The sequence below is a fragment of the Stenella coeruleoalba genome (assembly GCF_951394435.1).
Source record: "Stenella coeruleoalba genome assembly, chromosome: 14".
Classification (NCBI taxonomy): Eukaryota; Metazoa; Chordata; class Mammalia; order Artiodactyla; family Delphinidae; genus Stenella; species Stenella coeruleoalba.
Window position 1 is genome coordinate 77,604,304 of NC_137160.1, and position 24,441 is coordinate 77,628,744.

General features: G+C 48.0%; 1 protein-coding gene across 3 annotated transcripts in view; it reads left to right on the forward strand.

Moving 5' to 3' along the window:
• The window catches only part of RNFT2 (ring finger protein, transmembrane 2), a 62,706-nt gene that overhangs the window by 1,197 nt on the left and 37,068 nt on the right, over positions 1-24,441 (forward strand). For 2 of the 3 annotated variants that reach the window (XM_079943020.1, XM_079943021.1), the window contains exons 2-7: positions 616-786; positions 1,300-1,358; positions 6,478-6,956; positions 9,241-9,317; positions 12,700-12,800; positions 15,945-16,098. In XM_079943020.1, the coding sequence (XP_079799146.1) occupies positions 652-786; positions 1,300-1,358; positions 6,478-6,956; positions 9,241-9,317; positions 12,700-12,800; positions 15,945-16,098 (1,005 nt within the window). In that variant the 5' untranslated portion in view covers positions 616-651. The remainder of the gene's footprint in view (positions 1-615; positions 787-1,299; positions 1,359-6,477; positions 6,957-9,240; positions 9,318-12,699; positions 12,801-15,944; positions 16,099-24,441) is intronic. The other variant, XM_079943022.1, reaches the window with a different exon arrangement.

The following is a 24,441-nucleotide window of genomic DNA, read 5'->3' on the forward strand; positions in this document are numbered from 1 at the left end:
CGTGTCTTTTGTGACATTCGCATTCTAATGGAGGACAGACCATAAATGAATATGCAAACATGTAAATAAATGATAAGTGCTATGAAGAAGGTAAAACGGGGCAATGTATGTTGGGTCAGGAGGGTGAGAGGAGAAGGCCTCTGGAAGGAGGTGACATTTGTCCTGAGGGAGCTAGCCAGAAGGAAAAGCATTCTAGGGAGAGGGAACAGCAAGTATAAAGGCCCGGAGGCAGGGACAAGCTGGCACGTTTGAAAAACGAAAAGGCCAGTGTGGTTGGAGGAGAGTGGAGGCAAATGAGGTTGGGAACAGGTGAGGCCTGCAGGCCAGGAACAGAGCTTGAATTTTATTCTGATTGCAGTGGGTAGCCTGCGGAGGGCCTTAAACATATTTTCTGTATTCCCCAATCACGACTCAGAGTTTGACAATAGGACAAGATATTAATACATTCAGAGCATAACGGTCCTCAGGAGTCCCAACAAGGTATCAATGGAAGGCTAACAAGGGACAAGGAGGCAACAAAACCATCTGCTTATAACTACCCATGAAGCCCTAAGACTTATTCTCAGGTTCAAGGCATCCCATGGACTATTCACTTAAGTGTTCTATTCCATCCAGGGTTTGGAGCCTCTGATAAGCTCCTGTGACCCGTGCATGCCTTTGGAGAGGAAGAAGAGGGAGAGGCCTGCTTTCTCTGGAATCCAGTGGTCACATCCCCACCTGAATGCCCACCTCAGGTGTCGTCAACATGGAGTTCTGAAGTCCCTGTGGTTCCTCACAGTGAACCAGGTGACGTGTCTCCATGAGAATTCAGATCTTCATTACCACTGTATTAAATGTGAGGGCTGGAAGGAAGCTTTGGGTTCGGACACTTCACCCCTCTCCCATTTAACCTATGGGGAGTCTGAGGCCACAGAGAGGTTACCAATTTGTCCAGGGTCACACAGCAAATTAGGGGTGGCATCAGTCCAGGATCCATGTTTCCTAACTGTCTGCTGCTCACTTGACCTCCTCCAGCACCTCTTTGCTTTACAGTTCACTTCTTTCTCCTCTGACATGAGAACTTCCTCCACCTCCGGTCTCATCCTTCTCATCCATGAAATGGGCTGATGACACTTTCTTCATGGGACAGGGTGTTGATTTGAGGGTTGAATGGCATAACAGACTGAAACACAGTTTGCAAAATGTCAGAGAGCTCTAGGGAAGTAAGATACAAGTAGTACTTGTTTATGGTTACCATGGTGATCTGACAGGCACTGAGAATATTGGGAGACTCTGGCTCATGCATGTGTTGACTTTTAGGTCTTAAGGAAAATGCAGAGACGCCACAGCAGCAACACGGATAACGTTCCACCTGAAAGGTAGGCATCCCCTCATTCCATCTGAGGCTCTGAGCTTCAGGTGGTCAAGGGCAACCCAAAACTGGATGGAGTAATACCTGCCCCTCAGGGCTACTCGTTAGAAGAGCAGAGGAGATCTGATTGGACACTGCTTTGCATGGCAATGGCCTCATATCCTCAACACGTGACAGCTTGCTGTTGCTCTTATGGTAATTCTCAAAGCCTGTGCAAACAGTGATCCACTTGACTCATTGTATCAATGATTATACCCAGGGGATTTTAATTTATAGAGGTGTCTGAGTTGCAACATAGAGAGGCGGATGACATTGAAAGAAGATTTTTATTACTTGCAGTTTCCAAGATAAGGGGGCATGTCACCCTACGCAGGGCCACATGGGGAAGCACCGGGGTCAGCCAGGAGGCAGAAAGGAGCAAGGGAAAGCATAGGTCACAGCTTTTATTGTGTTTTCCACACAGAGTAAGGCAGGGGAGGGGAAACAACTTAGGATTGACTAGTTTGAATAATGTTGGTGGACTCTAGGCTGTAGGAGTGGTCTCTAGTTGTCTGTACCTGGCCCTGAGTGATTTGGGGCAGAGGAAATATTGGCTGAGAATGGGAATTAGATAAAGGAGGTGGTTAGGGATGTGAGCTCTGGAGGTGGTTAGGGATGTGAGTTTACAGGGGAGTTGTAAACAACTTTGGCCATTAGTTTGACCCTATAATGTGCAGATGCCAAATAGACAAGTACAGAATCTAAGAAAATGCAGTTAAAACACTAATAAGCTAGAACTTCCATCTACTTAAGCCAAAGAGAGTACAGACCATGGGGGCCTGTTCGCAGGTTGTGACAGTCTCCCAGCCACAACCCCCTCACCATGCTGGACCGTACATCCAAGGAACAGGCAGCCAAGCTTTTCCTCCCTTGCAGCCCATTTCAAGTCCCCTGCGATTCTTGAGATTGGCCGCACTATCACAAAGTACCCACCGGTCCAGTATTGAGTTTTCCATCAAGCCTGCCTGTTCTGCAGGGAAGGGCACTGGCCTTAAGTCAGACAACCCTTGGCCAAAATCCCAGCTCAGCCACTTCCCCCTTTGCTGCCTTTGGCAAGCACCTTCACCTCTAGGCCTCAGTTTCCCCATCTATAAATGGCAGATAGCAAAACTCAGGTTTGCTTATGAATGAGTGAAGATACACAAACACGGAACCCGGCATTTAATAAGCATGGCTGTTGGAGCTTTTCCAGCCTCTGAAGACAGAATTACTCTTTGCTCTCAAATGAACGGTGAGGGCTTTGAGGACAGAGACCATGCTGGAGAAATAATGGCCGCTGTGTATTGTGTGCTTATTTGTGTCACCCTCACATTAGCCTGTGGAAGTGAGGACTGTTTTTATCACCATTTTATCGATGAGAAAACTGGGGCTCAGAGAGGGTAAGTTACCTGAAGTCACAAAGCCAGGAAGTGGCAGGACTGAGATTCAGGCCCTGGTCCATTTGACCCCTGCAAAGTCTGTGCTTTGAGATACCACATTTCATCTGCCTCCTATCTGGGTGGATTCACTCTTCTCCCGGGCTACCTCACGTTCTAGCCTTTAAGTGGTTAAGTTGGAAGCTCAGCCTCTGCCCCTCAAGGAATATTCTTTCCCGTTTAGGCCTAGAGAAGGGAGGCCAGCTATGTAAAGGTCCTTGGTGGGTTGAGTCTTCCCTGGTTGTTGTACTGGAGGCCCCCTGAGCCCAGTGGACTCAGAGTGCTGGCAAGCTCAAGGCAGACAGGAGGCTTTCCAGGTCCCTGTGGGACGGTGGGGGAGAGAGGGCGGCCACTGTGGGCACCTGCCAGGACTCCTGCTTTCTGAGCTCAGCTTCTTGAAGTGCAGAAAAAGCTCAAGTCCCCTTGACGATCATAGCCATGGTGTTAGTTGTTGTTGTCATTATTGATACTATCTTTATTATTATCCCAAACCCAAGAGAATAGGACCACTCATTTCCTGGGCTTTTGGAGCCAGGAGGGATGGGCCATGGGAGGTAGGGGGGTGGGTAACCATCTTCGAGTTCCCTCCCTTGCTGGGGTGTAAACCTGGTGGTTTATGATAACTTACCCCCACCTCAAGTTTGTAAGGCCAGCAAAGCCAACCCCAAGATTTCTCCAGACCGGCATCTCCCCTGCTGGGTTTCACAGGTATTCTACAAGATTGAATAGGTTTTCCATGGAAGAAAATAATTCCATGGTCACATAAGTTTGGGAAACACTAGGTTTAACAAAGTTAATTTTTTCAGTTGCAGGCCTTCTCAGAGCCTTTAGTATGCTTATTCATTCACTCTTTCAAATAATATTGAGCATGTTCTATGCACGAGGTGCATTGTGCTGGGTAGTGGTAATCCAGTGGGGAGCAAACAGTCATGGTCTTTGACCTTACGGAGCAGGGCCCAGTCTCAAGTGCCGTTCTCAGTGCTGACTGCATGTTAGAATCACCCGGAAGGCTCTGAAGAAATAGCGGTGCTGAGGCCCAACCCCAAAGATTTTGATTCAGTTGGTCAACATTGGGTCCAGGGCACCTGTATTTTTCAAAAGCTCCCTCGAGTTATTACAATGTACACCCAGGGTTGAGAGTCACAGGTAAGGAGTAAAACAATAAATATGATCAGTCCTGTGCAGGGGAGGGTAGAGTGCAGTGAGGACAAAGAGCAAGGAGACTGTCGTTGTCCAGGAGGTAGGGAAGGCTCCACCAAGCAAGAGAGATTTTTAGCCAGAATCTGAGGGATGAGCATAAGTTACCTAGGTGGGACAGGGTGGGGCAGGGGGACAGCCCATGAAGGGGATGGCCTGGGCAAGGGCCCTGGAAGCCCTTGGGCAGTAAGAAAAGGGCACATGGTGAGATTGGCGTTCAGGGCAAGATAATCCAAGATATCTGGCAAGTTCATCTCTCTAAGCCTCAGTTTCTTTATCTGTAAAATGGAAATGATATTAGTCCCTATCTTTAGGGTTTATCTGAGACTGCAGGAAGGAGTTTAGAATGGGAAGCCCTTTTAGTGGGTTAGTGAAATAATCAAATACATGTTTTTTTTGGTTTTTTTTTTAATGCACCCTTGTCTGAGTGGAGAATAGATTACGTAAGATCGAGTGCGAAAGCAGTGTAAAACCTCCCCTGCAGCCTCCCTCTGGGGCCATTTTGTGCCTGGATGGTAACTAGCATACTTTTATTATTATTATTATTAATTTATTTATTTATGGCTGCGTTGCGTCTTTGTTGCTGCGTGCAGGGTTTCCTTAGGTGTGGAGAGCAGGGGCTACCGTTCGTTGCGGTGCGGGGGCTACTCTTTGTTGCGGTGTGCGGGCTTCTCATTGCAGTGGCTTCTCTTGTTGCGGAGCACAGGCTCTAGGTGCACAGGCTTCAGTAGTTGTGGCACGCAGCCTTCAGTAGTTGTGGCTCGCGGGCTCTAGAGCGCAGGCTCAGTAGTTGTGGCACGTGGGCTTAGCTGCTCTGCAGCATGTGGGATCTTCCCGGACCAGGGCTCAAACCCGTGTCCCCTGCATTGGCAGGCGGATTCTAAACCACTGCGCCACCAGAGAAGCCCGATAACTAGCATACTTTTATTAAGCACCTGGGTTGTATGCCCTGGGTTGTGGGGTCCACAGGATGAGTGGAACTCAGCACTCACTTTCAGTAAACTCAGGATGTATTTAGAGTACCATAGGGGTCTGTGGAGGTTCCTTGGGAACTCTACTCTGGGGTGAGATAAGGAGGGGAGGGTGGCTCTTTGCCCCTCCCACTGACACAGCACATTGAGCTAATCAACTCCACCTGTTGTGTAGACTGATTGCATTCGAAAAGGACAAGCCCAAGAGAAGACACATGACATCCAGAACTCCGGGGCATGGTGTTCATGGGAAAGTGCACTCAGTTTGGGGCTCACCATTCTCAGAAGGGTAACTCTAGGCTCTCTGCTCCTCCAGCAATGGCTCTGAGAGAGCATCAGCATCCTTTACCTGATTCCAGTACAACAGGCCTGTGCTTGGAACTAGAAATGGCAGTTAGCCCTGGAGGTTTTCCATAGGGACTAGAGATAATAGTTCCCACTTACTAAGTGCGAGGTACACTGAAAGGGGTATTCTAAATTTGATCCCCAGGAATTCTATGCATGAATGGTGTTTATACCCATTTTCCAGGTGAGAAAACTGAGTGTAGGATTGTTAAGACCCCTGGGAAGGGTGGAGCTAGGGTTCACATGTGGGCTTCTCCAATTAAATCTTCTTCCCATTACTTTCTGCTGCCCTCCAAATACCAGTTGTGACCAAGGTGGATCCTCTTGGGAACTGGGAATCATTGAACTTGGAGATTACAGAACCAGGGGTACCTGAGTTTCTGAGGTTATTCTAGAATCAGAGGACTCTGCGCTCCCTTTTCAGTAAAGTGTAGTGGTTAAGAAAGCAGGCTCCAGAGGTAGCCTTGCTGGGTTTGACTCTTCCCTGTTCCATACCTTACCAGCTGTGTGATCCTGGACAAGTTACTTTGTTCTGTGCCTCAGTTTCTCGATCTGTAAGTTGGTATTATTAGTACCTAGTTCACAGGGTTGATAGGAAGATTTAATGAGTTAATTGATGGAAAGCACTTAGAAAAGTATCTGGCACATAGTAAAATTTCAGTAAAGATTATGACCCTGTTGCTATTATTACTTATATTAGTTTGCTAGGGCTGCAGGGTGACAAGGTGTCACAGTCTAGGTGGCTTAAACTACAGAAATTTATTTTCTACAATTCGGGAGGCTGGAGGTCCAAGATCAAGGCATCGGCAGGGTTGGTTTCTTCTGAGGCCTCTCTTCTTGGCTCACAGATGGGCGCCTTCTCTCTGTGTCTTCACATCGTCTTCCCTCCCGCATGCCCGTGTCCAAATTTCCTCCTCTTATAAGGACACCAGTCATATTGGATTAAGGCTGGCCCTAATGATCTCATTTTCACTTACCTCTGCAAAAGCACTGTCTTCAAAAACTGTCACAGGCTGAGGTACTGGGGGTTAGGGTCTCAACATATGATTTTCCTGGGGCAGGGGCCCCAATTCGGCCCCTAACATCACTGATAGGGTCCCTTGCCCCCCATCCTCCACTGCCTGACTTGGTGGCGGCTTTCTCCTCCCTTCTGGCCCAGAAATCGCAGTCAAGCGCTCAGCTCTGAGGCGAGTGTGGACGAAGGCGGAGTCTTTGAGAGTCTGAAGGCAGAAGCGGCCTCCCCACCAGCGCTCTTCTCCGGCTTATCGGGCCTCCCGACAGGCAGCCTCCCCGCCACCCCTTTCCCGTCCAGCCTGGTGCTGGGGGCCGCGGCGGGCGGCGGGGACGTGTTTCTCCAGATGCCCACATCCAGGGAGGAAGGTGGGGGCCGCGGTGAGGGGGGCGCCTACCACCACCGCCAGCCCCACCACCACTTCCACCACGGCGGCCACCGCGGGGGCTCCCTGCTGCAGCACGTGGGCGGGGACCACCGCGCACACTCCGACGAGGCGGGAGACGAGCAGCCGGGGACGCCCGCCCCAGCCCTGTCCGAGCTGAAGGCCGTGATCTGCTGGCTCCAGAAAGGGCTGCCCTTCATCCTCATCCTGCTGGCCAAAGTGTGCTTCCAACATAAGCTCGGTGAGTGTGGAGGGATGCAGGGTGCAAAGACTGCCGCCTCACCCGTTGGGTAGGGGGATGGCGTCTCCATCCCAAGTGCCAAGGGAAGGCAGTAGAGGTCCTTATGGTGCAAAGTCCTTGAGAGTCCAGGATTCTGAGTCAGACCTGGGTTCAAATCCTGGCCGACTAGCTGTGTGACTTGGGGCAAGCCACTCATATTCTTTGAGTCTCAGATTCGCCATCTCTCCAGCGGGGTTGTGGTAGAAGCTCCCACAGCTGGTTGGGTGATGTGAAGGAATAGAGTGTACTACCCAGGAGTTCAGACTGCTTGGGTCTGAACCTGGGCTCTGCCCCCTTCCTAGTTGTGTGACGCTGGGTACATTATTTAACCTCTCTGTGCCTCAGTCCAATCATCCAAAAAATGGGGGTTAAAATAGTGTATATACTGTTACAAATACTATTACATATGTATTATAGCTATACATAGACTCTAGTAGTATGTTACAGATGCTATTATAGTATATGAACAGCATCTGCCTTCGTGAGATTGAGTGAGGTTAAATGAATAAACATGTAAAGCACTTAGGACAGTGCCTGGCAGAGAGTAAGTGCTATGCAAGTGTAGATTATTATTTTTATTATATTCATTATTAATACATGTAAGATACCTAACATAGAACCCTGCACATAGCAAGTGCTCAGTAAATACTACCTAATATTATTATTAGGAAGTAAGATAATGATTCATAAAGTGCTTAGCCTAGTACCTGACACACACTTAACAGTCAATAACTGTGGCTTCCGGTCCACTGTTGTTATTATCTGTTACGTACTGTTATTAGATCATGATGTTGCTGTGTCCTGGAGAGTTTAGGCTATTGTTTTTATCTTATGGTAGAAATTATGGTACTAATTACTGTCTCATGGCTTATTACAGCCCACAAGAAATATCTAGAGGAGTTTAGGCCATCGTTTGTGTCTCATTTGCCCCTTTCTGGTGGGTTCCAGCTGACTCAGATCACTCCTTCCTTTTTGGGGTGCTACCATGTCAGTCCCTCCCTTTTTATTCCTAGAAATGGAACCTGGCGTGTTCTCCCTTACCCTGAATTCCAGCAAACTCACCACTAATTTTTATTCTCAAGTTTGGTCATTTTGTTTCTCAGTTGGCAGGTTTTTTTGTTTGATCAAAGAGAATAGTACAAGAAGAGATTGTGGGGTTACTGGTTTTGATTTTATATGTTTTTAATGAAGAAACACATCTTTTACAAAGAAGATTTGGAAGAATGCCTGGAATACACGTACTATTTAAAAAGTAAAAGTGAACTCCAACCTTGGGAACTGTGCATGTCATGTGAAAGCAGAATCCTTTCCACAGGGAACAAAAAGTAGGATTCGAAAATCCCTATTTAGGGAGAATTCCAAGATAGTAGCTTGCTAAATTGTGGAATAAAATTCAGTTCTTTTTCCCTACTCTGCAAGGGTCATGTTTTCCTGTCAGCTAGGAATTCTTTCCCCTTTAACATGAAACTTCAATTTCTTATGATGTTGTGGTCTTTTTCTACATATGCTTTTTTTGTTTGTTTGTTTTGTTTTGTTTTTTGTTTTGTTTTGTTTTGTTTTGTTGCGGTACGCGGGCCTCTCACTGTTGTGGCCTCTCCCGTTGCGGAGCACAGGCTCTGGACGCGCAGGCTCAGCAGCTATGGCTCACGGGCCCAGCCGCTCCGCGGCATGTGGGATCTTCCTGGGCCGGGGCACAAACCCGTGTCCCCTGCATCAGCAGGCGGACTCTCAACCACCGCGCCACCAGGGAAGCCCTACATATGCTTTTATTACAAATAACACGCCTCAGATTCTTTTTGGAAGTAGAAATAATAATAGGCACCACTTACTAACTTCTAGAGATTGTACACTGTAAGCAGTATCCCTCCTTGAGTTAAGTACTGTTATTATTCTGTCTGTTTTACAGAGGAGCAAACTGGGGCTCAGAGAGGTGCAGTGATTAGTCCAAGCCGAGATTTGAACACAGGTCTTACCAGACTGCACAGCCCATGCTTCTAACTGGTTCTATAAAATACGCCCACAGTGGCGGGCCTCAATCCCATCCCTAAGTCAGAGGCCTCTTCTCAGAGTGGCTTGGGGTTCCCAGTGATATACATGGCAGCCCAAATGCCTCAGAAATGGGATTTTTCTCTCTCCTCTGTGGTTAGCATGTCAACCCCGAGGGGACCAGGGATTGTCCGTAGTAAGCCCGGGCCAGGTCTGACGAGTCTAAGTGGGTGGTCTCGGCCCCTCCTCTGTCCTGCAGGCATTGCTGTGTGCATCGGGATGGCCAGCACCTTCGCCTATGCCAACTCCACGCTCCGGGAGCAGGTCTCTCTAAAGGTGAGTCACCTGGTAAATTACTGTCCTGGGGCTGCTGTAACAAATGACCACAAACTCGGTGGCTTAAAGCAACACAGAGGGATTACTCGCAGTTCTGTAGATCAAAGCCTGAAGTGGGTCCCTCTAGCCTAAGATCAGAGTGTCAACAGGACTGTGTTCCTTCTGAAGGGTTCAGAGGACAGTCTCTTTCCTCGCCTTTTCCAGGTTCTAGAAGTCACCCACATTCGTTGGCTCATGGCCCCTTCCTCCTCCTTCGAGCCAGCAACGTTGTATCTCTGTGACCATCCCTCCATAGACACATCTCCCTCTGACTCTCCTCCTCTGTCTCCCTCTTCCACTTTTACGGACCCTTGTGATTACATTGGACCCTCCTGGATAATCCAGGAGACTGTCCCTCACACAGGGTCAGCTGATTAGCAAACTTGATTCCACCTGCAACCTTTATTGCCCTTTGCTGTGTAACCTAACATATTCACAGGTTGCAGGGATTGGGACAGGAACACCTTTGGGAGGCCATTCTTCTACCTCCCACCCTGGGCAGATCCCCGGATGTGCCATCCTTCTCCCTTCCAACAGCAGCCTCTCCCCATGTGCCCCTGGCCCATTCCCCTTATCCTCCCGGCATTCAATCAGTTAGCTCACTTCCAACTCACGCCCATGGTTAAGGCCGCCCCACGGGCACTGCTGGGTGGCTGTACGGCTTCACCACCGTCACCCCGAATGCCCTCTGGTATCTGCCGAGCACTAACCATGTCCAGCACGGTGCTGGACCCATTACACAGCTCCTCTTGCAGTTTCATCCCAGCAACCTGGGAGGGAGGCAAAATCATTCTGAACTCATTTTCCCAGTGAGGAAATAGTGGCCCAGAATTTCTTGGCTAAGACGTAAGTTTCTTGCCTAAGGCCACACAGCCAGTGTGAAGGGTGGCATCAGGATATGAACCCAGGCATTGAGCCCAAAGCCTGTACTACCCCCCCAGATTCAAATTCCAGCTCCTCCACCCTCCTGCAAGCCCTTGGATGGGTTACCTCACTGATCACAGCCTCAGGTGCCACCTCTGGAAAAGGAACTGCCACACCAACTTCATACACCCATCGAGAGGATTAAATGAGATGGTGCATGGAAGGTGTTTAGTGCAGTGCCTGGCTCATAGGAACAACTTAATTGAGCTATTTTTAACAAGCCTGTTTTCTGCTGCACATGTGATCCTATAATAGCCACCATCCTCTCTGACCTTGCTCTGGGGTCGTCTGCTTTCTCAGAAGCACCTAGGCGTCCATGAGGCACAGATGCCAGCTCAGTCTTTATTTGATACATGAGCACATTGAAGTCTGGAGTTGGGCATGGAGCCAGAGGTTCTTCTTGACCCTTAGTCTCATCTTCTTCATGCAGACCCCTTTCTGCTGCTATTAGAACAGCAGGTTGCTCAATGTCACAGTGGAGACTATTGGGGCTGTGGCTCTTTCTCAGATGCAGTAACATCCGCGTGGTGCCTTGACTTGAATTTTAGGGGCAAGGGGATGCCTGTATCCATGGACAGGCTTCTAGGGGTCTTTGAACCCTATGAAGACACAGGTGATGCTTTGCCTGTCTGTGTACATTTCAGTGGAAGAGAGTCTGCATGACGCTTAGTAAGTTTAGGAATCTCAACTTACTACTAGAGAAGTACCCCATTTGTCCTTCAGAGTCTGGCTTCTCGGAGCATTGCTAATTCCCTTTCTCTTCCACTTTTGGTTTGGATTTACAGGGGATTAAACCAGAATCTATTATTTATTGGCATAAAAAGGGCTGCCGAGTGGATTAATCACATTGATAAGAGCAGTTGGTTGGTTGGAGGTGGTTTCTCAGGCCGTTAACCTTGACCCCTCCTGGAATAATGGGTGGATGGAGATGCATTTATTTTGTCTACACTATGGAAACGTGTGTTGTAACAGGGTGTCGAGCACTGAGCTGTGTCTGGAGACAGTGGAGCATTTACCGAAACCACAGGGAAGGTTACACTGGGAAAGTTATGACCTCATCTTATTCCAGCAATGCAGCCGCCCTGGTCCAGGAAAAGACAAACTTTGCAGCTTGTCAGCAGCACGGGGGTCTGATTATGTATCCCAGGGTACACGGGCAGGAATGCCCTGCTCTACGCCTCATCTAGAAATTTCAGCTGTCAGGCTGAGAGACTACTGAGAAACAGCCAACTGAGAAGGTTTCCCAGCTTGTCTTCCTGGGGACTAATCAGAAACAAGGCTGGAGAAAGAGAAACGGGGCTAGATTGCAAAGGGCTTTGACATCCATGTGTACGAGTTTGAATTTAATCCTATAAATGTGGCCCTATGTTGAATGGTCAGTCCAGGGCAGTAGCCCAAAGGTCCATGCCGGAAAAAGTTAGAACAGAAGTTTCCAACCTGTCGATCTGAATCTACTGCTGGGTTGTAAAGTCAGAACAACAAGTCCTACCATTTAGTGAGCCTGAAATGTGAGCCTGTACCAGACTGAATGTTTACATTTATCAAGTTTACTTAATCCTTAACAAAACCTCATTTAAAAAAAAATATTTATTTATTTATTTTTGGCTGCATTGGGTCTTCGTTGCTGCACGCGGGCTTTCTCTAGTTGTGGCGAGCGGGGGCCACTCTTCGTTGCGGTGCGCGGGCTTCTCATTGCAGTGGCTTCTCGTTGTGGAGCACGGGCTCTGGCACATGGGCTTCAGTAGTTGTGGCACACAGGCTTAGCTGCTCCACAGCATGTGGGGTCTTCCCAGACCAGGGCTCAAACCCATGTCCCCTGCATTGGCAGGCGGATTCTTAACCACTGCACCACCAGGAAGTCCCCAAACCTCATTTTTTAATGAGGACACTGGAGCTTAAAACATGTGCCCTTGAGCCAGAGTCACTTAGTTTCTCTGTGCCTCAGTTCCTAACAGTAAATGTAAACTAACATTCCTTACATGCCAGGTACTGTTCTAAGCAGTTCATGTACATTAATTCTCAGACTCTAGAAGAGAGATACAATGTATACCCATTTTACAGAGAAATGTAGAGAGTTTAAGTAATTGCCCAGGGTTGGACAGCCTCCAGATAATAGACCAAGGATTTGAACCCAGGCCACCCAGCTCCAGAGTCTGATTTGCTAACCGTGGTGCCCTTCTGACTCTCTGGATTGTTCTCCAAGCAGGTTCACACATTTCTGTTACCTTCTCTGTAACCATCCCTTAGGTTCCAGTGGGATGGAAAGATGCCAACGCCCTTCCTTTCACCATTAGCCCCGCTTCCTCCAAACCTTTGAGAAAGGGAAAATTTGCCCTTTGTCGGGGAACATTCTGGAATATCCTGCCAGGTGCACCTTTGGCGTTTCAGCATCTCCACAGATCTCTTGCTTTGTCTCTAGGAGAAGAGGTCGGTGCTGGTCATTTTGTGGATCTTAGCCTTTCTGGCGGGGAACACCCTGTATGTGCTCTACACGTTCAGTTCCCAGCAGCTGTATAACAGGTGAGCAGGGGAGTCTGACCCCCAGTGAGAAAGTGGGGGGCTTTGTTGGACTCAGGACCCACAGCCCCTTCATTTGAGAACAGTGCCGTAGCTCTAGGTCATGTTGTAACTTTCACATCCCACCCTGTTGTCATATACACGTGCCTAGAGCATCATTCTTTATAGAAATATAATGCAAGCCACGTGTGTAATTTTGCATTTTCTAGTAGCCACATAGTGCGTGGGGGCGGGGAGGACTGGCCAGTAATGGTCTCTGGCACAGGGTTGAAACTCAAGCCAAGCTTTCAGATCATGCCCATCTGTTTTAAAAATGGACTTTGAGGACTGACCCATTTCACCACTTTCTGGGGCCACCCGAAGTTGCATGAAAGCAATTTGGGAAGTTAGTTCCAAGGCATCAGCATGCCTCCCGCACACTGCATTAGTTGCCTGGCCCAGAAGATCAAGGTCCTGGTGGAGGATAAAGGAGATGGAGTCTCCCAGAACCTGGGAGGAATTTCCAGCTCATGCCATTCTCTGGGCGTGATCACATTCACAGGCTCAGACCTCTGTGCCCTCGTCAAACCAGTGCTGAGTCCAACCGGCAGCACACAAAGAGAAAGAGAGTGACTCGGAGAAAAGCAGCAGAGCTGAGCCTCCTTCCTTACTGATGTCAGTGGTCTAGAGTGGGTTTGTAAATGCTACCAATAGCCATTATCTTATTTTGCCCTCCCACTCAGCAGGGTATTGCTGTCCCTGTTTTACAGGTGAGGAAACTTTGGCTTAATGAAACCCTTTCTAATAAGCCTTAGTCCCAGTAGGTAACAGAGACTTTGAATCATCCCCGGATTTGAAGTCTGATGACCAGTGTCAGAGGTTCTTAGTCTTGCCACGTACCAGCTTTGTGCCCTTCGGCAAACAGTGGAACCTCTTCGAACCTCGCCTAGTTTCTGCATTTGTGAAACCGAGAGCAAGTTAATTTCTGCCTTACCCACCTGAAGGTCATTACCCACCCACAGGCTAATTATCAGAGAGGCCAAATGTTAATATGTGAAAAGTACTGGGCAAACTGTGAAACATTTGATATGTCATAATCATATCATAATATTATTCTTTTATGATAAATTACTTTGTCTATTGGGGGTGATGGCTAATGGGGCAGAAAACTGACAATAAAATGTATTCATCCATTAAAGTTCATAGTGTACGTTAGAAATAAGTGGACTTAGTGATCAATCTGCGGAAAAACACTTGGGCATCTTTCTGGCTCCAAAAGCCAAAACAGAAAAAACTCTAAGACAATGAACTAAAACCTACGTGGGTGAATTTAACAGATTGGTGTCTCTGAGATCAAATGGAAAGTGGAGGGCAGATCTTCATTTCTTTTGCGATCACAGATGCATAATAGAAAAGCAGGGCATGGAAGTCAACCAGCCAGCCTGGATTGTGCCCAGGGAGGGACAAGAGCAGAGACAAAAAGGGGAGCTCAGGGCTGCCAGCCTCTCCCCATATCGTAACTCGGATGCCACTCAGACTTGCAGACGAGGCATCCCACAGAGACAGGGCTCAGATGTGGAAGGACACCAAAGGTATCATGAGAGATTGCAAAAATAGATTATTTTCATTGATTTAACCCTACTCTCGCTCTTCAAAATAGAAATTGACTTTTAAAAATAAAAGTACAAAAACAGACCAGTTCATTCCTAGGATGCTCTCCTCAGGGGGCCTCAGTTTGCACCATTTTCCACCAGCCCAGCAGAGTATGTGGGAAGCATTTAGAAAGCATTCACTCTGGGCTGTGTGCACTGTCCCCTGCTTTTTGGTGGACAGGCAGGACTCGGGGTGGCCTTTGCTTGGAGCCTCTAATCTGGCAGGAGGAAAAGCGAGGGGACCAGCACCGTTTGGGTGCTGGTTCCAATCCTAGCGCCACATTCTAGCTGAGATGCCGTGGGCGGTGACTCCACGTCGAAGCGCTGCAGATTCCCCAGCTCAAGATGCGATAATCATAGTGCCTACCACATAGAGCCTTTGGGAAGATGAGATGACTTGAGACATGCAAAGCATGTAGACTAGGGCCAGCATGCTGTAGAAAGCCAAGATATTATTAATATCATCATCCACAGAGGTGATGGAGAGCAGTGCTACTCAGCATGTGGTCTATGGATCAGTGCCAATTCGAGAATGGCTTGTTGTCTGTCCCCAGTGAGGGAAGTACAGAAATTGAGTGTGACTTACCTGGTCACGGATGGGTAAAATGGGTTTACACACTCCGAGTAGTACTGCTGTGGAATAAGGACTGAGAGCAGTAACTGTAGCCGGGACACCTGGGTTCGAATCCACCACCGTTCCATCATATTTGTAGGACCTTGTGCATGTTCATTTACCTTTCTGTGCCTCTTTTTTCTCATCTGCAAAATGGGTAGGTAACAGTGCCTGCCCCGTAGAGATGTTGTTATTATTACTGCTGCATGACAGAGTCAGTAGTATACCTATTATCAAATTGAATCCCACCAGTAACACTGAGGGAGGGACCGATTCCCATTTTATTGATGAGAACACTGAGGCTTACAGAGAGAACATTATCTGCCTAGGGTCCAGTAATGGAGAGGCCTGGATTCAAATTCAAGTCTGTCTTGATACTGATGCCCATATGCTTATCATGCAGTGTGACCTTGGGCAACTTAACTTCACATCTCCAAGCTTCAGGGCCTCATTTATAAAGTGGGGATGAGCAGTGCTCACTCTGCAGGACAATGAGATACAGTGAGTAAATTGCTTAGCACAGCGTCTGCACATCAAATCCCTCCTCCCTCCTTCTCTCTCTCTCCCTCCTTCATGTTATTGGTCGGCCTTCCTTCCTTCCTTTTGTTTCCTCTTGTGAAGCCTTTTGTGGCCCATAAAACTGGAGGGGACCTTAGCTAATGATGCTCTAGGCCAGTCTCATCATTTAACTCTCAGGGGAACTGAGGCTCAGAGAGGTTAAGATACCCACCTGAGGTCACACAGCAAGTTAATAGCAGATTCAGGAACAGGGCACAGATATCTGACTCCCAGCTTAGTGCTCTTTCTACAGGTAATATTTACAAGGCTCCTAGAATGAGTAGAAGGGCCCCTAAGGGCCAGTGACCCTAAGTGAGCATCCTGACTCTCTGACTCCTCCCCCAGCCTCATATTCCTGAAGCCCAACCTGGAGACGCTGGACTTCTTTGACCTGCTGTGGATCGTGGGCATCGCAGACTTTGTGCTCAAGTACATCACCATCGCCCTCAAGTGCCTTGTCGTGGCCCTGCCCAAGATCATCCTGGCCGTCAAGTCCAAGGTAGGCCCATCACGCCAATCATGCAGGGGTTTCAGGATGCCTTCTGGAGAAGGAAAGGTTGGACTTGGGCAGAGCTAATGTCAGTGCATCAAGTGAACAGAGCCTGAGCTAGCAGATCCTGTCTCCCACCTCTTGTCATCCCTTGAAGCTGAGCATCATTCTTTATTGTCACCACCTTCTTGTCACGCCTCTGCTCTCCAAGTGCATTTACTAAGTTTTGTTGTTCAGAGCTGGCCTTGATGCAATTTTCATCTAAATTTCACCCAAGGAAGGAAAAAAAGCACATTGACATGCCCTGGGTCCTGCTTCTCCCAGGGAAGGATGGCTCTCAAAGGTTTTTGACTCTTTGTGGCTTCTGGGGCACGTTATATAGAGGGTACCGAGGCTCAGAAGAAAAGGACTCTGTGATCCATGAGTGACGCCTGCCGTGGACACAGGAAGCAGACTGGTGGCAGTGATTCTTTGGAGTGTACCTTAGGGAGAGGCCTGCAGGAGGTGTTGGGATGAAGAGGTCTTGGGGGATAATCATTGGAATTCAGAGGACTGAGCAGTGTGAGGAAAAGACATCACGGTTAGGTCAGAAAGCTCAGAATTTCCCAGGCATTGGTTGGCAGAAGAGCGGGTTGGAATTGACCATCTGTCTTGAGTGACAACTGATCAAATCACTGGCCAGGTGTATAGGAAAAACACACTCCTGTGTTTCTTCTGTACACACACACACTCAATACCTCCGACACCAGATGTGTGGGTTTTCCACACATCATGTAATTCTCTGACACCGGCTGGGTATCCTTCAGTTTAACACAGTTCTGACACTGTCCACCTCGAGATAGTGTCAGATCCCACAGGATAAGGTCTCAGTCGCGCAAGACTGCCCCTGTCACTTCAGATGCCAGTCACCAGCCCCAAGTTGGCACCTGTACTTCTGACCAACCGGCTACAAATCAGGGTTCCCATGACCCCCTCCTTGGGTTCAGTGCCCCTTGGGTTCTAGATGCCCTGAACCTCTTCCTTCATAGCAGTTGTGGCACTTTGTTGAAGGCAGGAGACGTGAATCCAGGCATGTGAGGAAGCTGGCTCCGCACTGACTGCCTGGAATAATAATGGCTCGCAGTTGTTGAGCACCGACTGTGAACCTGAGACCGTACTAAGCACTTCATGTATGCATTACCTTATGTAGCCTCTTGCTGTTCCTCTCAGGGAGGTACAGTTCCTGTCGTTCATGAGGAGGAGACGGAAGGTTGAGCAGGCAGACAGCTATTAAGTGGTAGAGTTGGGACTCCAGCCCAGGGCTTCAGCTTCGGGGCCCAAGCTGTACCTCACAGTGGGTATGGGAGAAAGATAAGGAAAACAGATAGAGAATGGTTACTCATTGCCTAGCGCATTCTGGTTCTTGCTAGATTCTTTCCCATGTCTTGACTCATATAAGGCTCTCAACACCCCTCTGAGTGAGAGAGAGATTATTATCACCACTTTCTAGATGAAAAGCTGAGTACAGTCATCCCTCAGTATCTGCGAGGGATTGGTTCCAAGATCTTCCTCGGATACCAAAATCCGTGGACGCTCAAGTCCCTTCCGTTTGCTCCTCCACATCTGCGGTTCCGCATCCTCGGATTTTCTGTGTGAGATTGGTTGAATCCACAGACGAGGAACCTGCGGATAGAGGGCCCACTGTATTCATTTCCTGTGGTGCTATAATAAATAACCACATGCCTGGGACTGAAAACAATAGAAATTTGTTCTCTCACAGTCCTGGAGGTCAGAAGTCCAAAATCAGTGTCACTGAAACGAAGTCTAGGTGTCAGAGGTGTGGTGGGGGGGCGGTGCTGGATGTTAGGGGAGGATCCTTCCTTGCGTCTTCCAGCTTCTGGTAGCTGGCAGCATTCCTTAGCTCATGGCAGCATCACTCCAGTCTGCCTCTGCGGTCACCTGGCCTCTGCTGTGTATGACGTCTCCTTCTATCTGTCTCATACAGATACATGTGACTGCATTTGGGCCCCACCCAGACAATCCAGGACATGCTCCCCGTGCCAAGAGCCTTAACTTAATTGTGTCTTCAAATACCCTTTTTCCAGATGAGGTCACATTCACAGCTTCCAGGGTTTGGGACCTGGTATCTTTGGGTGGCCATTCTTTCGCTTACCCTGTACTGTGGCTGAAAGAGGGGTGAGATATTTTGTCCAAAAAACACCCAGCTGGTCAGTTATAGAATCAGAATTCACATCTTCCAACTCCCAAGGCCATGGCCACGTCAGGAGATCATCTGCCCAGCACTGAATGGATGTCGGAATTCCTGGGCCATTCCTGACCCTGCCATTTTCCAGCCACGGGGCCTTGGGTGAGTCACTACATGTGCCTGAACATGTTTCTTCCCTTAGAAAATTGAGATGTTTACAAAACCCCGTTTGAGATGCTGCAAACATAAAAAGACTTTATGTATGTGGGTGAAATGAGGGGTGGGTTGTCATTGCCTGGAGAGGAAGCAGGTGAGGCTTTGCAGCCCACCTGCCTATCCAGCATCCTTAGTCTTCCTCTCACTCTCTCCTGCCCCTCTTCCCTCTGTTCCCTGTGCTTCAGCCAGACCCTTCTTCTTTCATTTCCTTCCATACACCAACTCGTGCCAATCTGACATGTGGTAGATGTTCTATCCCCATTTTCCAGATGAGAAAACTGAGACTGAGTAACTAACCCTTACAGCTTCCAGAGTCAGCTGTGTGCTGCCCTTCTACCTCAAAGACCCTTTTCCTTTCTTGTGTCTTAACCACCTCCTGCTCCTCCTGCAGATCACAGCCTCTTAGAAACCTCCCCTGCCCCTTCAGGTGAGGCATGGTGCCCCTACTGGGGACTCTCACAGCATCCTGTACTTCCCCTGTTCTAGCACTCACCACCCTGAGTGTAATTGCTTGTTTAATTGTCTGCCTGCTCTGCTCGACTGTAACCTCTGTGACAGCAGGAAATGAATGCATCTGGTTTCTTTGTTGATGGATCACCAGCATCTGATGTGCACTCGGAAGCATTCATTGTATGTATGTATATATGTTTGGGTGGGTAGATGGATGGGTGAATGGATATATAGGTAGATGGATGCATTGGATGGCTGGATGGGAAAGTTGGTGGATATGTGGACAGATGGATAGTCCAGTGATTGTGTGGATAGATGGATGGGAGATGGATGGATGGATATTTAGATAGATGATGGATGGGTACTTGGATGGATGGATGGATGGATGGATGGATATTTAGATGGGTAGATGGATATTTAGAAAGATGGACAGACAGGTTGGTAGATGGATGGGTGAGTGGATGAGTTGATAGTCTAGACAGCTACACTAACTCTCATCACCTCCTCCTGTAACCTCAGTGAGAGCTTAGACTCCATTGTCAGCTCAGCTCAAACCTCTCATATATGGTAGGTGTCCAGATACCTCTGTCATGAAGACACCAAAATCTACAAGGCAAAGTAGTACTCACTTCCCTGTGCTAGAAAGGAACATGCAGCAAACCTTCAAAGAAATGCAGCAACCAGACCGATAGTAATAAATGCAAGTAAACCTTGCCGAACAATTACCAGGAGTCAGGCAGTGTGTTAAGCACTGCCATTTGTTCAAGAAATAGTTACTAAATGCCAGAGGTGTGCCAGGCACTGTTCTAGGCACAGGGATACATCAGTATCAAAGTACAAAGTAGACAAAAATCTACATACTCATGGAGTTTATAGTCTACTGAAGACATCGTCTTGTTTAATCTTAGCAATCCTGGGAGGTAGATACTGTTGATATCTCTCTGCACAGAGCAGAAACTGAGTTAAATAACCTGCCAGAGTTTGCAAACCTCAGAGTAACAACGCTGATGGCAATAGGAACAGCTGATGTGGAGTCAGCCCTGCACGTGGGCCAGGCCCTGCTCTAACCCTTTTCCCTCTGACATCTGTCTCACAAGGCAAGTGCTGTTGTTTTGTGGGTTTTTAAAAAATTGAGGTAAAATTCACATAACATCAAATTAACCAGCAATCATTTTATTTTATTTTATTTTATTTTATTTTATTTTATTTTTATAAATTAGAACTGACATTTATTTGTTTATTTTGGCTTCGGTGGATCTTCAAGAACTGACATTTATTTATTTATTTGTCTGTTTGTTTATTTATTGAGGCTGCGCTGGGTCTTTATTGTGGCCTGTGAGCTTCTCTAGTTGTGGTGCACGGGCTTAGTTGCGGTATGTGGGATCTTAGCTCCCTGACCAGGGGTCGAACCCGGGCCTCCGGCATTGGGAGCATGGAGTCTTCCACTGGAGCACCAGGGAAGTCCCAGCAATCATTTTAAAGTATACAATTCAGTGCCATTCAGTACATTTATGGTGCTGTGCAACCATCACCTCTATCTAGTCCTAAGAGATTTTCATCACCCCAAAAGGAAACCCCGTACCCATTCAGCCACTCCCCCTTCCCTCTGGCCACCACCAATCTGCTTTCTACCTCTACGGATTTACCTGTTCTGGGCATTTCATATAAATGGAATCATACATTACGTGACCTTTTGTGTCTGGCTTATTTCACTTAGCATCATATTTTCAAGATTTATCCACATTGTAGCAGAAATCAGCACTTCGTTCCATGTTAATGGCTGAATAATATTCCATTGTGTGGATAGACCACCCTTTGTTTATCCATTCATCCATTGATGGACATTTGGATTGCTTCCACTTTTTAGCTATTGGGAATAGCAGTGCTTTGAACATTTGTGTAGAAGTATCTGTTTGAACACAGTTTTTCTGGGTAAATACTTAGGAGTGGAATGGCTGGGTCATATGGTAATTCTGTTTAACTTTTTGAGGAACCACCAAACTGTTTCCCACGGCAGCTACACCATTTTACACTCCCAGCAGTTGCTGGTTTTATCCCTGTTTTCCAGAGGAAAACACAAACGCAGTGAGAGGTTAAGAAGTAGCCCAAGGTCACACAGTGTATGAGTGGCTGAGTGGGGATTTGAACTCAGGCAATCTGATTCCAGAACCCTTGCTCTGGGAGGGAGTTACTAGACCACACTCCCTCCCACGGAAGTTCTCTGGATGTGCTTGGAAAATTCCTCGGAGTTGACTGAGGAGCAATGTCCCCGTACACCATCTCTATAAAATTCCCCCAAGTTCAGGCAATGGCTACCTCACTTCCTTCCCTTTCGACGGGCACCGCTGGGGGCCAGGGGGCGGGGATGGGAGGTGGCACCCCTTCCCTGCACCTCTGAGGTGTGGGCGACAGTTATTAATGCCTCCCTGGCAACTGTCCAGCTCCCTTTTTCTGATTATTATTATTTTATTCGGCGAGATTAATGTGCCAGGTCAGAGCATAATCCAGCCTGTAAAAAGTGATGTGAATAGTCTCCTCAAGATAAATTGCAGGCTTGGAAAAGGTTCGCAGCCTTTCCTTGCCTGTCTGAGTGCTCTCCCGAATCCTCATCAATCCTTGTCTGGGCAGAAGAAAAGGACGGGTCTTCATTTGCAGCTGGTGGGGGGAGGGGGGAGAGGAGCACATCTGTCAGGGACCCCTAATGGCTCACAGCACAGATGCTCTTTCCTGCGCCTCCATGCCGTCCACTGAGAGGGTGGGTTGGTTTTTAATATTATAATTATATTGGAAGGGCTTCTGCTATTTGGGTTTGCTTGATGGCCCCACGGTCCCTGATGTGTGAGGCTGGGTGAGCCGCTGATTCCCACGTGCCTCTGGACACCAGAGGGTCTGTCTGGGATCTTCTCATACCTGGGCCTCCCAGGACAGCCGTGCTCATTGGCCGGCCAAGAAGGGGGTGGGTTAACAATGACGGCCACCGATCTATAACCTCAGTCCCAAACCATCACACTGGCCGGGTGTCTAGACCAGCCACTTGTCATCATAGATCCAGATAACTTATACAGTTCATACATCTTGGCCCTGCCTGATCAGACTCCTACCCACTTCTCCAACCTCATCACCCAGGACTTGTCCTCTCCCTTGGCTCACCCTGGACCAGCCAGCACCTTCCTTCTCAGGCCCTTCGCACTTACCGCTCCCTCCACCTGGGGAGGTTTTTCTCTATGTTCCCAAGGCTGTCCCCTTCCCATCATTCAAGTGTCACTTCCTCTGAGACTCTGTCGCCTCCCTGACCACCCTGTTCAGAGTGGTGGTCCCCAGTTTGCATTACCCCATCACCATTTTATTTCCCTCCTCGCGTGTGCCAGTATCTGAAATGATTGGATTGTCTTGTGTTTATTTTCTGTCCCCACTATTCAAGTGTAGACTCATGAGAACAAGGACCGTTAGGTCTGTCTTGACACATGGATATTACGGGCTGAATGAAGAGCCTCGTGTAAATTTCCTGTTGGGGGTTAAAACTAGGCCTGCTGCTACCCCACCACGTAGAGTTCTTCTCAGACACATCCCCTTTCTCTCCTCAATCCAGTGGACATTATTTGGGACTTATTTGCTTACAAAGGCAATGCTAGGCCCTGAGAATATAAAAACAAGTAAGACGCCCTCCTCACCTTCGTGTACTCCCTGATTCTCTGCGAGTGAAACTTTTGTTTTAACCTAACCCGAACCTAGTTAAGAAAGCAAATTTTCTTGTCCTGGAAAATTTTCTTGACACTCCAACTCCTGGCATTAATAGTAGTAATAATTTAAAACTTGACTTGTCCACATTGCTCCTTCCTTCTGTTAAAATGAAATCCTCTTGGCTTATGATTCTAGAAATGCACTGTCCAGTATGACAGCCACAAGCCACAGGTGACTATTTACATCTAAATTAATTAAATTTAAAATTCAGTCTCTCAGTTGCACTGCTCGGTAGCCACAGTGTTGAGCAAAGCAGATGTAGAACATTCCAGTGGACAGCATTGTTCTAGAACATTCTCAGGGCAGGGTTCGTTCAACCTCTCACTAGCATAGGTAGCAGGCAGCTGCCATTCTGCCCATTTTTCAGATGGAGAAATATAAAAGCAGGTACTTCTCTAAAAACTCTCAGTAGCGGGTGTGTCATGAGTAAACACTGCACAGCAGGAAGAAAACTGGCCTCGAGTCAGCAAAACTGGGTTCAAATCCTGGTTCTTGGACTTACTACCTATGTGACCTTGGACAGGTGACCTCACTCTTTGGAGCCCTTGGCTTCCTCATCTCTTAAATGGTTGTTTTTATCCCATTAAGGTTATCAGAAGGTAGAAGGCTGGGTATCTAGTTGCTGAGTGGATACTAGGACTAGCTGTATCAGAAACAAGGAAACGTTTAGCTGACCTGTTTCTCCAAAAAACCCAGCATGTGACCAACTTCCTGTCTTTTCCCATAAGAACGGGAAGGAGGAAGCCCTTCCCATGTCTGAAATCATCTTAGCTGACCCCTAGTGCAGCCTGCACAGCCAGCCCCTGGATGAGAGGTTTCCACAGGACGCAATTCCACGAGCTTTCAGCCCCAGTGGTTCGTCTCTTAAGTACAGGGGGAAGCAGACAAGAGCAAGAAAGGTGGTTTTCTTGGATGTGAGAGCCAAGAGGATTCATGAGGCTTTTTGTGCCATTAAAATCCCTCTCTTTTCTGGGCCCTGAACCCAGCACTTTTGCTCTCAAAGTGGTTTCCCATTGATTGAGTCATGTTCTCTCCTGGGGGTCAGTCATTCCTCTCTCTCTCCCCTCCCCTCCTGAGCAGAGGCAGGTCTCCACCAGGGCAGGTCTGAGTTGGCTAGGTCTCAGCTGTGGTTCTCACAGTACATCATTCTGTGTATAAAAGTGCAGAACTTCTGGAAGAGCCAGTTGTACTTGCTGCAGCTTCCCACACAGCAGGGCTAGAAGGGGTTAAAGCAGTGGTTCCCAACTAGGGGGACGTTTGGCCATTTCTGGAGACGTTTTTGATTGTCATAATGGGATGGGGGTGGTGCTGGTATTTAGTGGGTAGAGACCAATGATGCTGCTAAACATCCTACAGTGCACAGGACAGTCCCCTGAGACCAAGAATTACCCAGGCCCAAATGTCAGTAGTGCCAAGGTTGAGAAACCCTGGATTAAATGTTTGTTTTACGGGCTGAATTGTGTCCCCCGCAAAAATTCATATGTTGAAGGCCTAACCCCGTAGTGCATCAGAATGTGGCTATATTTGGAGAAAGAGTCTTTAAACAGGTAATTAAGTCAAAGTGAAGTCATTAGGGTGGGACCTGATCTAATATGACTGGTGTCCTTATAAAAAGAAAATTAGGACACAGTCACACCACACAGGGAAGACCACGTAAAGACACAGGGAGATAACAGTCGTCTGTAAGCCAAGGAGTGAGGCGTGGAGCAGGTATTTCCCTTACAGCTCCCAGAAGGGACTTACACCCTGTTCTCAGACTG